Consider the following 13,669-nt stretch of genomic DNA (forward strand, 5'->3'; position numbering starts at 1 on the left):
GGTAAGTAAAATCAGGAGGACGCAAGTCTACAGTGCATTTGAGAGAGGAATTAACCAATAATGTCAACGATTCTATGATTTTTCCCAGTCAGCTCCAGCCAGAATAACTGCCAAATCCTTCCTCTCCCCTCCCCGCGCCAGTACTGCTTATTCCTCTCTTTTAACTCTTCCACGAGGTTTTATCCGGTGGTTTACGGTTTATTTCCTCCAGTTAGACTCAAGCTGGAGGTCTCAAACAGGACTGAATCTTCATTTTCCTTTTCCTTAAGGTCTTACGCCTTCCGCTCAATTGCTCTCAGTGAGATGATCTGAACATTTGAAAAACCACTTGAACAAACAACCTATCTCTAAACCGGCTCCTAGCAGCCAAACTGCGCAGGCGCAAAGGCAGATTTCCCGGCTTACTCAGGTCTTTGCATTTGGCGCGAAATCTCTGCTACATGGGCGGGGCAAAGGGAAGAGCCGCGCTCATTGGGCAGGCTTGGCGCGAAATCTCTGAGCTCCTGCGCCACGATTGGCTCCGGCCTTTCCAACGGGGGACGAGGGGGCGGGGCGGAGGCGGCGCGCGCAAAGCGGCATCGTCTAGGGAGAAGCTACTCTTGGCGATCGAGCGTGGCGCCGGCGGCTCCTCAGCGCTCGGCAGCCATGGACCTCGCGGCGGCAGCGGAACCGAGCGCCGGCAGCCAGCACTTAGAAGTCCGCGACGAGGTGGCCGAAAAGTGCCAGAAATTGTTCCTAGATTTCTTGGAGGAGTAAGTCGGCGAGCGCCCCTTCCTCGCGGACCTTCACCTCAGGCTCCTCCCGGCTTCCGGAGCCCGGGCGCTGTGGGGGCCGCGAGTGTTCTGGAAATGAGGGGTTGCGCGCCGGGGAGAGCGGCCCACGGGAGGCTTAGCTGGGCTGCTGGAAGGAGCCTGGGTCGGGCCGAGCAGGGCTGGTTTCCAGCGGGTGAAATGCATCTGGAGCCCTTTCTCAAACTCGAGCGGTGCGCAGTGCCCGGTACCGAGCGCGTTAGGCCCACCATTCAGTCCTCACAGACTGAAAGGCTAGTGGTTGCCTAGCCCCGGGTTCCCGGTGCGGACATTGAGGCTGGGTGGGGATGCGTAACTTAGCGGTTAGGCCGCACGTCGGCTGGGTGGTGTGGGAGGCCGAAGTGTCCTCGGAATCCTAGCGGGAGCTTGGCTGGGGTCCGCCGCGGGCCTGGCAGCCCTGGAGCTTGTGCAGATCAAAGTAGCGGTGACCTGTTTGGTTGACAGATGTTACGAGGGGCCGCCCTGCGATGCTTATGTCGTTGAACGCACCCGTCCATCTCTTCCTTTCCTTCCAATCCCTTAAGCCTTACTTTTTTTTTTTTTTTTTCTGTTACCTTTTTTAGGCCCCAGGCATCTCAGACCCCCTCGCCCTGGCTTACAGCCACTGCCATCTGCTACTTTTCTTAGTGCAGATATATCATGGCTCTCCTTGAGGAAGAACCCCACTAGCTCCAGGAGAAATAGAAGCACTTTGGAATGTCTTAGAAAATTATTTTTTAAGAATCTTTTTTTTTTTTTTTTGCTTTTTAGGGCCGCACCTGTGGCATATGGAGGTTCCCAGGCTAGGGGTCGAATCGGAGCTGTAGCCACTGGCGTAGGGCACAGCAATATCAGATCAGAGCCCCTTCTGCAACCTACATCGGCAGCTCACAGCAATGCTGGATTCTTAACTTACTGAGCCAGGCCATGGATGGAACACATAACCTCATGGTTCCTAGCCAGATTCATTTCCCCTGTGCCACATGGAAACTCCAAGAATTCAGTTTTAAAATTTGATCATTTTTTGCATTGGAACTACTCATCGATGACATCCTTGGCCCGAGACTCTTTGTCATAGTCCTAAAAAAATATCATGTGGTTTTACTAATATTTAGAAATTCCACTAAGTTGTTAGCACTAGGTATAGTGAAGCTTTAAAAAAACTATATCATATCTTAGGAAAATGCTTCCCATCATTAAAATTTCTTGTAGCCATATTCAGGGACCCTAATGAGTTCAGTGTCTTTAAGGCTCATTAACATGGCAGGAAATTTTTTTTTTTTGATTGTGGTAAAATACATGTGATCTAAAATTTACCTTTTCAACCTTCTGTAAATGTATAGTTCAGTGGCACTTAAGTAATTTACCTTGTTAAACAACCATCACCACCATTCATCTCCTTTTCTTCTTCCCAAACTGAAACTCTGCACCCACTAAACAGTAACTCATCATTTCACCCAGTCTATGAATTTGACAACTCTAGGTACCTCAAACTTGGGGTCATACAATATTTGTCCTTTTGTGACCAGCTTACTTCACTTAGCATAATGTCTTTTTTTTTTTTTTGTCTTTTTGCTATTTCTTGGTCTTGGGCCGCTCCCATGGCATATGGAGATTCCCAGGCTAGGGGTCCAATCGGAGCTGTAGCCACCGGCCTACACCAGAGCCACAGCAATGCAGGATCCGAGCCGCGTCTGCAACCTACACCACAGCTCACGGCAATGCCGGATCCTCAACCCACTGAGCAAGGGCAGGGACCGAACCCGCAACCTCATGGTTCCTAGTCGAATTCATTAACCACTGTGCCACGAGGGGAACTCCTTTTTTTTTTTTTTTTTTTGGTCTAGCATAATGTCTTCAAGGTTCATACATGTAGCGTGTGCCAGAATTTTCTTTTTAAGGGTGAATAGTATTGTATGTATATGCCACATTTTGTCTCTTCATCTATCCATATAGATATGGGTTTCCATGCTTTTACTATTGTGAAAAATTCTGCTGTTTTATGAAATTCTTATATACTTAAAACCATACTTTAGCTTATATTTCCCTACCTTTGGTGATGTTACTCTCTGCCTGACAGCTATTTATCCTTCAAAACCCAGCTAAATATTCATACCCCTTTTGTAAAACCCTATTAAACTTTTAGGCAGTGCAAATATTATGTTCCCAAGGTGCCATTTTCCATTATCCCTGGTAATAATCTTTACTTGTCAGCCATTTCATGTGAATGTACATCCCATTCCTAATCCCACATAGCCACCACACCACCTTACAAAGGTTCTTAATTAACGTTTGATTTCAACAAATAATGTAGTTGTCTTCACTTCCTTGCAGTTTGCCATGCAGTTAGTTAACTGCTGGGCATAATGATGAGCAAGACAAATAATCCCTGTATTTGTTGGGGCGAAAATGTTAGTTCCCTTTCAGAATACCAACTTTGATTTGGCATTGCTTATGGAAAAAAGTCCGCATTCTTCACAGCTGCTTTTTTTGTTTTGTTTCTTTTTTTATTTTATTTTATTTTTGAATTTTTAAGGCCGCATTCGAGGCACATGGAGGTTTCCAAGCTAGGGGTCTAATCGGAGCTGTTACCGCTGGCCTATGCCAGAGCCACAGCAACGCCAGATCTGGGCTGCATCTGGAACCTACACCATAGCTCATGGCAACACTGGATCCTCAGCCCACTGAGCGAGGCCGGGGATCGAACCCGCAACCTCATGGTTCCTAGTCAGATTCATTAACCACCGTGCCATGACAGGAACTCCTGTTTCTTGTTTTTTTTTTTTTTTAAAGGCCGTACCTATAGCATGTGGTTAAAGGTCCTACCTATAGTATCCCAGGTTAGGGATCCAATTGGAGTTACAGCTGCTGGCGTACACCACAGCCACAGCAACACCAGATCCTTAATTCACTGAGCAAGGCCAGGGATCGAACCCATAACCTCATGGTTCCTAGTCGGATTCGCTTCCGCTGCACCAGGATGGGAACTCCAGGGTCTTTACAGCTGCTCTTTGTAGTTTCATCTTCCACAGCCATTCTGTCATCATCGACGCTCCTCCCATACCTTTTCTGATTTTAACCAGTCTGTCCACACTCATTTTTCTTTCAAATTTTAAAAGTGTTTCAAGGCAGAATTCCAGTGCTGCCTTTTATTTGCATGAGGCCTTTCTAGATGTTCCTGTTAAGCAAAATTAGTTTTTATTCCCCTGACACATTTCTTGGACCACTTCCTTTTTTTTTCTTCTTAAATTTTATTGTAGAAAGAACATTTAACCTGAGTCTACCTGCTTAACAAATTTATAACTGTACGCTATTGTTGTACAGTAGATCTGTTAGACCTTATTCCTCTTGCTTGACTGAAAGTTTATGCCTGTTAATTATTACTTCCATATTTTCCTCTTCCTCCAACTACCCATTCCATTTTTTGATTCTGTTAACTGTTTTGGATACTTCATGTAAGTAAAATCATGCAATATTTCTTTCTGTAATTGGCTTTTAGCACCTTGTCTTCAAGGTTCACCTATATTGGGGCATTGCAGAAAATATTGTTTTACCATTGAAGAGGGAGTTCCTGTCATGGCTCAGCAGTAATGAACCCAGCTGGTATCCACAAGGATGTGGGTTCGATCCCTGGCCTCACTCTGGGTTAAAGATCTGGTATTGCTGTGAGCTGTGGTGTAGGCCAGCAGCTACAGCTCCAATTAGACCCCTAGCCTGGGAACTTCCACATGCCGTGGGTGTGGCCCTTAAAAAAAAAAAGCAAGATTGAATAATATTCCATTATATGTGTATACTGCATTTTGTTTATTTGTCATGGACATTTAAATGTCTTTTCCCTCTCCTTAGTAGTAATGTCTCCTGTGAGATTGTCAACCATAGGAGAGGAGCAACACTGTCATTTCCAGCTTATGGTATCTCTGGCATAGTACTTCGCAGATAGATGATATTTATTAAGTAATTAACAGAGTTAGAACACGCTGTATTTGAGGGAGATATTTGATTTTTCCTCAGAACCTAATCTGCATGGTTATGTTCAAAGAACAAAAAGCAAATATATTTGTATGATGTTTTGGAAAAAAGCAGCTTTACTTTGTATGTATGTTTTGGTTTTCCTGGGGTCTTGGGCACTGAAGCACCTCATTTCTGTGTATTTGTTTTTGTTCTGGTTCTTAAATCAATAACTAATCTGTCAGTTTTCCCTTTAGAAATTAAATCTTTGGATTTTAACTTGAATTTCTTGATTTAAAATTTTCTAATCAACAGATGCTAACTGCTTATTTATGTTATGTACAATTAAGGTCGGAAGATGTTTTCCTGTGTTTCGAGCTTTGGACAAAACATTTGACAGGCATTTTCTCATTTAATCTTCACAATAGTCTTTTAAGATGATGTTCTAATCTTTTTTTACCATTGTTATTTTTCAAAAAGAAGGATGGGTTTAGAGAGGGTACGTAAACTGTCCCCAGTTATACAACTATTAAAATGGGCTTGTCTGATCATAAAGCTGTTAATCTTTAACCTACACTGAATTATCAGGCATTCAGATTCTTATTTTTACTAATTCTTCAGTTTACTATGACTTGCATGTATCCGCAGATTCCAGAACAGCGATGGAGAAATTAAGTACTTGCAGTTAGCTGAGGAACTAATTCGTCCTGAGAGAAACACATTGGTTGTGAGTTTTGTGGACCTGGAGCAATTTAACCAGCAACTTTCTACCACTATTCAAGAGGAGTTCTATAGGTAGAGTGTATTAATCTTTTTTTTTTTTTTTTTTTTTTTTTTTTTTTTTTGTCTTTTTGTCTTTTAGGGCCTCACAGCGGCATGTGGAGGTTCCAAGGCTAGGGGTCAAATCGGAGCTGTATCCGCCAGCCTGCTCCAGAGCCACAGCAACTCAGCCGTGTCTGTGACCTACACCACAGCTCACAGCAATGCCGGATCCTTAACCTGCTGAGCAAGGGCAGGGATCGAACCCACAACCTCATGGTTCCTAGTTAGATTCATTTCCACTGCGCCACAATGGGAACTCTGAAATCTTTACTTTAAATAGACATGGAGCCTGGGAAACCAGCTCTTCTTGGTGTGGAAGTGTTCATTTGTGAGGCAAAAGGGGCAGCTATCACAGAGTTCCTTTGATACAGCCAGTGGTCATTTTTGGGCTGCTCTGAACTAACTTAGGGCTTTGTGGAGTTAAATATTTTTCACATGCAAATGTTGAAAACCTGTGCTTTCTATATAGTTTTACCGTGTTAAGAAGCTTGCTTACTTTGTGTCAGGCATTCAGTGCTATTGCTATATCATTCATTTAATCCATTCCGTCTCACTCTTCCCCATGTCATAATATGTATAAATCCCTTGAAACATTTTCAAAGCTGAGTGGTAATTTTTTTGGCAGAAATTAGTTGTTATGTTTAATAATTTAGGCTTTTGTTCTGCTTTTAATTGCTATATAAAATAAGAAACATCTTTCTACACTAATCTTTCTCTGCATTTGGATTAAATAAATGTGACAATCTTTATAAATAAAATCAGGTTAAAATAAACACTGTTGACAGTTAAAGAGAAATGAAGACCCAGGATTAAAGAGACATAATTCTGTTCTTTTACCTGGTGAACTGGGAAAGGGAGGATTTAGCTCAGTGTTTCTAGGCATAGAAATGGTTGGAGGGATACTAGGCAGTTTATTGTGAAAGTATGTAGCAAGAAAAGTTGTATTGACCAATGAGTAGAGGTGGAAAATCAGGGCTGATGGTGGAAACACCTGTGCCCATACCTCATGTACAGACCATACAGCAGTTCTGTCTCCTGAAAGCAGCTCATTTTTCAGAGGATTTCCAGATCCTGCTGCTTAAACCAAGCTGCCACAGCTATTGGGAACTTAAATCACATTTCTGTGAAAAAAAGCCATTGGTAATTTGATAGAGTTTGCATTGAGTCTATAGGTTGCCTTGGGTAATATAATCATTTTAACTATTGATTCTTTCAATCCAAGAACAAAATATATCTTGAAAATTTTTTAACGTTTTGTTTTGTTTTCCGTTTTCTGTCTTTTTAGGGCCGTACCCATGGCCTATGGAGGTTCCCAGGCTAGGGGTCTAATCAGAGCTACAGCTGCCAGCCTACGCTGCAGCCACAGCAACACCAGATCTGAGCCATGTCTGCGACCTACACCACAGCTCCCGGCAACGAAAGATCCTTAACCTACTGAGCGAGGCCAGCGATCGAACCTGAAACCTCATGGTTCCTATTCGGATTCATTTTGGCTGTGCCATGACGGGAACTCCATGAAGATTTTTAAATTTGTATGGAAGCACAAAAGACACCAAATAGGTAGCAAGGAGTCTGCCTTGCTAGGTAATAAAATGCTCAGGTGGCAGGTAGAGTCAGAGGTGTGGCTTGCAGTGTACGCACTAAATGATTATTTAAAGATAATAGATATTCAGGAACAGCATTTTATCTTTGGATTTGTATTTTCTTTTTTTTTTTTTTTTTTTTTTTTGTCTTTTTGTCTTTTTTTGTTGTTGTTGTTGCTATTTCTTGGGCCGCTCCCACGGCATATGGAGGTTCCCAGGCTAGGGGTTGAATCGGAGCTGTAGCCACCGGCCTACACCAGAGCCACAGCAACGTGGGATCCGAGCCGCGTCTGCAATCTACACCACAGCTCACGGCAACGCCGGATCGTTAACCCACTGAGCAAGGGCAGGGACCGAACCCGCAACCTCATGGTTCCTAGTCGGATTCGTTAACCACTGCGCCACGACGGGAACTCCTGGATTTGTATTTTCTTAGATGTATTTGTTGTGAAATAGAGGATTGAAGAAGCTTCTAAACCCAGACCAGATCATAGAAATGTCCTGCAGAGTTAAATTCTAAAGCTTGGTTTAACCAGATAAAATTTCTTAGTTTCAGCTATTGGGAAGCATGATGGGGAAGGAGACTTGGTTAGTCTGTTGAAGTTGTTAGTTGATTTTTTTTGTTTGTTTGTTTATTTTTCAGGGTTTACCCTTACCTATGTCGCGCTTTGAAAACGTTTGTCAAAGACCGTAAAGAGATTCCCCTGGCCAAGGATTTTTATGTTGCATTCCAAGACCTTCCTACCAGACACAAGTAAGAAACCCTTCTTGGAAAGGATTATTAAAAAAACAAAACAAAATTCCAAATAATAGGCATCACTTAATTGTCAAAGCTCAGAAGATTGTAGTCTTGAATCTATAAAGAGTTATACCAGTTATCCAGAAGGTTTAATTTTGTAATACCTGTATAGCCAGGGAAGTGGGATGGGAAGTAAGTAGAACAATTTCTGGGGATTGTAATATTTTAGGATATCTTTTAAGGGATATTTTAGGTGAAAAATTAGTTCAGTAAAAAATTATGAAGACTTAGAGCAGTCACAGAAATGTGTCTTTGGAAATTTTTGTCAAGAGCTTTAAAGAGCATAAACTTTTAAATTGTTTTTCCTCTTAGCAGTTATATAAAGAATAAGTTTGCTGATACTTGGTTACTTTGAAAACTTAAACCACTGAAATTATGAAATTACCAAGTTGTGGAGTTCCCACTGTGGCACAGTGGGTTAAGAATCCAGCATTGTCTCTGAGGTGGTGAGGTTTTGATCCCTAGCCTAGTGCAGTTAGTTAAGGATCCAGCATTGCTGCAGCTGTCACAGCATTGGTCACAGTTGTGGCTCGGATTTGATCCCTGGCTGGGAAACTTATATGCTGCCAGTGTGGTGGAAAAAGAAAGAAGGAAAAAAAATTACCACATCATTTAAGGTAAAATGGGTTTGTGAAATAGTTTTCTGAATTTCCAGGTTCAGAAAAAAAACTTTGCCCATGATAACTTTACTGTGAAAATAAAACATTCTTTAATTTCTTTGGTGTCTTTCACATCTTCATTTATGTATTTTGTTGTAGTTGTGTGTATATTATACTTGAGGAATGGGCTGTTAACTAAATCATTCTTGTGGGATGGTCCAGTGAATACCTTATCTCTTGTCCCTTATTTCTTTGTTGTTTTAAGCATCGAATATCCTCTCATTAAAAGAGAAAATTGTCATAGTTTGGAAATGAGTATTTACTAATGCAATATCTGTCTTTAAACAGAATTCGAGAACTTAACTCATCTAGAATTGGTTTGCTCACTCGCATCAGTGGGCAGGTAGTACGGACTCACCCGGTTCACCCAGAGCTTGTGAGCGGAACTTTCCTGTGCTTGGACTGTCAAACAGTGATCAGGGACGTAGAACAGCAGTTCAAGTACACACAGCCAAACATCTGCCGAAATCCAGTTTGTGCCAATAGAAAGAGATTCCTGCTAGATACAAATAAATCAAGATTTGTTGATTTTCAAAAGGTATTTAGATGTTTAAGTCTGATTCAGCCTATGCTAATAATTCACTTTTAGGCGCTTGTAATTATTCTCATAAGCTTACTTAGGCAATGTTAATCTCAGTTTTTATTTAAGTGAAGCATTGTCGATTATAACTACAGATTTAAGCTTTTGTAACGCACACTTCAATATCAGTACATGTGTTTTAATCTTTAATAACTTGGATTAGAAGCTCTTTCAGACAGAATGTACATGTCAAAGAATAAATAGTAACCATTGTTACTGTTACTATGAGCTAGAGTTAAGAAAACTGAAGAAATAAGAGACTAGTTGATATAAGACTTGAGTTGGTGGTTAGAAGGGAAGAAGGCATAAATAAAAGGATAGGTGAAAATGGACATGCTTGTCAATAGCAGTGAGGATTTATCATGATTAAAGTAGAGAAATTAATTAATTAATTAATTAATTAGAGGAACCAAATTGGAAATCATCTGAGAGGCATAGAGGCATGATTTGGTATGAGGCATAGGGGTACTTGGAGTCTTAAATCTCAGATTGAGAAATTTGGATTTAATCTTGATAAGCAAGGGGAATATAATTTCAGGGAATGTGAATTTTTCTTTGTTAAAGGAAGACTAATGGGATAGTCATCAGTAGTATTTAACAAAAGACTAATAGGCAGTTGTAGTTACTTGGGCAGAGTTGGATGATAGCAGTAAGAATGAAGGTGCTAAGTCCTTTAGTACTTACTAACTCTGGAATATGCAAAAAGGAAAGAAAAGTTTCAGTACCTCAAGCACTGGGAGAATGAGTAGCAAACTAAAGTAATTTTTTTTTGTCCTTTTAGGGCATATGGAAGTTCCCAGACTAGGGGTCTAATCAGACCTGCAGCTGCCCGCCTATACCACAGCAATGCCAGATACTTAACCCACTGAATGAGGCCAGGGATGGAACCCAAATCTTCATGGATACTGCTAGTCGGGTTCATTACCACTGAGCCATAACCGGAACTCCAGTAACTTGTATTAAATTCAGTTTTTTGTTCTTACTTACTTATGATACTTGGTTTATTAGAAGCATATACTCTACCAGTCACTTTGGGTTAGGGATGCTTTATTTGAAAGGACATGATATAACAACCAAATACAATGTATGAATCTAGATTGGGTCTTGGTTTGGGGAAAAAACAGCTGTAATAAAGGACATTCTTGGCAATTGGGGAAATTTGAAGATGAATTAGATAATCGAAGACTATTTAATTCTCTTGGTGGGACTGATAGTATTCCTAGGAAATGGATGCTAAAATATTTGGGGACGAAGTATCTTGAGTTTTGCAGCTTCTTTCAAATACTACAGTAAAAGTATGTGTGCGTTTTAGGAAATGTTAACAGTTGTTTTGAGGTGGAGAGTATAATAGATGTGAAGTTTTTCATAAAATTTCCCTGACAGTTTAGAGGAAGATGGAATACAGAACAGATACTTAAAGTCAGTTTGAACAAAGAGAAAGAAGTATTTCTTAATGAGAGTAAAAGTGAAGTTGAAGTTTTTAATAGTTGTAATCTCTTAGCAAACTGAAAGGACTTTTATGGTAGAGATTTTTTTTTTTTTTTTTTTTTTTTCCCCTAGGGCTGCTCCCATGGCATATGGAGGTTCCCAGGCCAGGGGTCTAATTGGAGCTGTAGCCACTGGCCTACACCAGAGCCACAGCAACGCAGGATCCAAGCCGTGTCTGTGACCTATACCACCACTCATGGCAACGCCAGATCCTTGACCCACTGAGCAAGGCCAGGGATCAAACCCACAACCTCATGGTTCCTAGTCAGATTCATTAACCACTGTGCCATGACAGGAACTCCTGGTAGAGAATTTTTAAGATGAATGTTGGCACATGTCAGAAGTATGTAGGAGTTGCCATTGTGGCTCAGTGGTTAATGAGTCCAACTAGGAACCATGAGGTTGTGGGTTCAATCCCTGGCCTTGCTCAGTGGATTAAGGATTGGGCATTGCCATGAGCTGTGGTGTAGGTCACAGACGTGGCTCGGTCTGATGTTGCTGTGGCTGTGGCTGTGGTGTAGGCTGGCAGCTGTAGCTCTGATTAGACCCCTAGCCTGGAAACCTCCATATGCCGTGGGTGCGGCCCTAAAAAAAAAAAAAAAAGTCTGCAAACTGGTAAGATAATTTAGGATATGTCAATAATTGTGGCATTTAATTTAGATTGCATGGCATTTGAAAAAGATGACTTCTCATTCTTGGCCATTTGTCTTTGTTACAGGTTCGTATTCAAGAGACTCAAGCTGAGCTTCCCCGAGGGAGTATCCCCCGCAGCCTAGAAGTGATCTTGAGGGCTGAAGCTGTGGAGTCAGCTCAAGCTGGTGATAAGTGTGACTTCACAGGAACGCTGATTGTTGTGCCTGACGTGTCTAAGCTTAGCACACCAGGTCAGTAATCTGTGGCTCAGATTTAACAAATTCTTGGTTACCTAACCTACAGAGTATCTGGTTTCTTGTATCTTCCTTGTCTTGTTTTTGGCTACCAATCAGAGGATGAGCAAGGAACTATGACGAGAATAAAGACAAATTGGTTTTGCTATAGAAGGTACTGTTCTGAAAAATTTCAAAGTCTAAATAAGTTTCATTTAACTGAGCAATTTTGATTCACAGCACCTTGAATATTTGAACTGTGAAACAACCTATCCTTCTATCTTTCAGGAGCACGTGCAGAAACTAATTCCCGTGTGAATGGTGTTGATGGATATGAGACAGAAGGCATTCGAGGACTCCGGGCCCTTGGTGTTAGGGACCTTTCATATAGGCTGGTCTTTCTTGCGTGCTGTGTTGCACCGACCAACCCAAGGGTGAGTTTTTTTTTTTTTTGTCTTTCGTCTTTCGTCTTTTAAGGGCCATGCCTGTGGCCTGTGGAGGTTCCCAGGCTAAGGATCTACTACTCCACAGCCAGAGCAACGTGGGATCTTAGCCACATCTGTGACCTACACCACAGCTAACGGCAATGCCAGATCCTTAACCCACTGAGTGAGGCCAGGGATCAAACCCATGTCCTCGTGGATGCTAGTCAGGTTCGTTAACCACTGAGCCATGACGGGAACTCCCTAAGGGTGATTCTTAGAATAGCAAAGCTTGGGAAAGACATCTGCTGATGCTGCCACAAAGTTATAATCTTCTGAAACTCAGTTTTAAAGGCAGGGGGGTGGGTTGAGATTTGTTCTTGAAAGCAGATGTTTTTGTGTCTGTCTGTCCCACCTTAAAGAAAAATCTTACTTATTTTCATGCATAAGCACCGAGTACTTTAAAAGCATTGGTACAGGAGTTCCTGTCGTGGCGCAGTGGTTAACGAATCTGACTAGGAACCATGAGGTTGCGGGTTCGGTCCCTGCCCTTGCTCAGTGGGTTAACGATCCGGCGTTGCCGTGAGCTGTGGTGTAGGTCGCAGATGCGGCTCGGATCCTGCGTTGCTGTGGCTCTGGCGTAGGCCGGTGGCTCCAGCTCCGATTCAACCCCTAGCCTGGGAACCTCCATATGCCGCGGGAGCGGCCCAAGAAATAGCAACAACAACAACAACAACAAAAAGACAAAAAAAAAAAAAAAGAAAAAAAAAAAAGCATTGGTACAAATAATCCATAGCGTTTTTGGTTTTTTTTTTCATTTTCTCTCATGCTCCTTGAGAAAGTATAAATAGAAAAACTTTAGTAATCTGAAGGTACAGTATAGCACTCTTTCTGAGAGTGACGTATCCCTTGTATTATAGTTCAGAACTTGATTTTGTGTCCAGGATGGGAAAGCAGTGAAAAAATGTTTGGACAGTAGTTTAGTACTGGAAAATGAGAGGGAAACGTAATAAATACTCTGTTACTTCTTTCATCCTCATATCAGTGATTAACATTTTATTATGGCTCATCTCTTGAGTATCTAGATTCATTTATTGCAATACGAAAAAATGGTAGCTTTTTTGTTACTTTTAATTCACTGGACAGATGATAAGTTCTTCAGTGTCTTGATAAACTTAGCCCATAGTGGTTAAGAAACAGTTTTTTATTTTTTTATTTTTTATTTTTTTTGTCTTTTTGCTATTTCTTGGGCCGCCCCTGCGGCATATGAAGGTTCCCAGGCTAGGGGTCGAATCGGAGCCATAGCCACTGGCCTACGCCAGAGCCACAGCAATGCGGGATCCGAGCTGCGTCTGTGACCTACACCACAGCTCACGGCAACGCCGGATCGTTAACCCACTGAGTAAGGGCAGGGACCGAACCCGCAACCTCATGGTTCCTAGTCAGATTCGTTAACCACTGCGCCACGACGGGAACTCCCGGAAATAGTTTTTTAAAATAGGGCCATACTCATGGCATATAGAGGTTCCCAGGCTAGCGGTTGAATTGGAATTATAGCTGCTGGACTACACCACAGACATAGCAACACCAGATCCGAGCCATGTCTGCAAGCTACACCACAGCTCACGGCAGCACTGGATCCTTAACCCACTGAGCGAGGCCAGAGATCAAGCCTATGTCCTCATGGATGCTAGTCCGATTCCTTTCAGCTGAG

The 13,669-nt window shown here is 42.0% G+C and overlaps 1 protein-coding gene across 6 annotated transcripts in view; it reads left to right on the forward strand.

The window, feature by feature from the left end:
• Window positions 1-569: 569 nt before the first annotated feature.
• MCM6 (minichromosome maintenance complex component 6) overlaps window positions 570-13,669 on the forward strand; it is a 54,375-nt gene continuing 41,275 nt past the window's right edge. For 5 of the 6 annotated variants that reach the window (XR_014830557.1, XR_014830554.1, XR_014830555.1 and 2 more), the window contains exons 1-6: window positions 570-752; window positions 5,385-5,531; window positions 7,785-7,895; window positions 8,888-9,137; window positions 11,386-11,551; window positions 11,822-11,967. Coding sequence is in view for 1 of the 6 variants with exons in the window: in XM_021075844.2 (XP_020931503.1) it covers window positions 646-752; window positions 5,385-5,531; window positions 7,785-7,895; window positions 8,888-9,137; window positions 11,386-11,551; window positions 11,822-11,967 (927 nt within the window). In the remaining 5 variants the exon portion in view is untranslated. Of the gene's footprint in view, window positions 1,570-4,501; window positions 5,532-7,784; window positions 7,896-8,887; window positions 9,138-11,385; window positions 11,552-11,821; window positions 11,968-13,669 lie in introns of all 6 variants that reach the window. The other variant, XM_085001336.1, reaches the window with a different exon arrangement.

The sequence above is a fragment of the Sus scrofa genome, chromosome 15 (genome assembly GCF_054392235.1).
Source record: "Sus scrofa isolate SSC_HxYL_T2T_F1_AM1 chromosome 15, Sscrofa_HxYL_maternal_Yorkshire_Landrace_v2.0, whole genome shotgun sequence".
NCBI lineage: Eukaryota > Metazoa > Chordata > Mammalia > Artiodactyla > Suidae > Sus > Sus scrofa.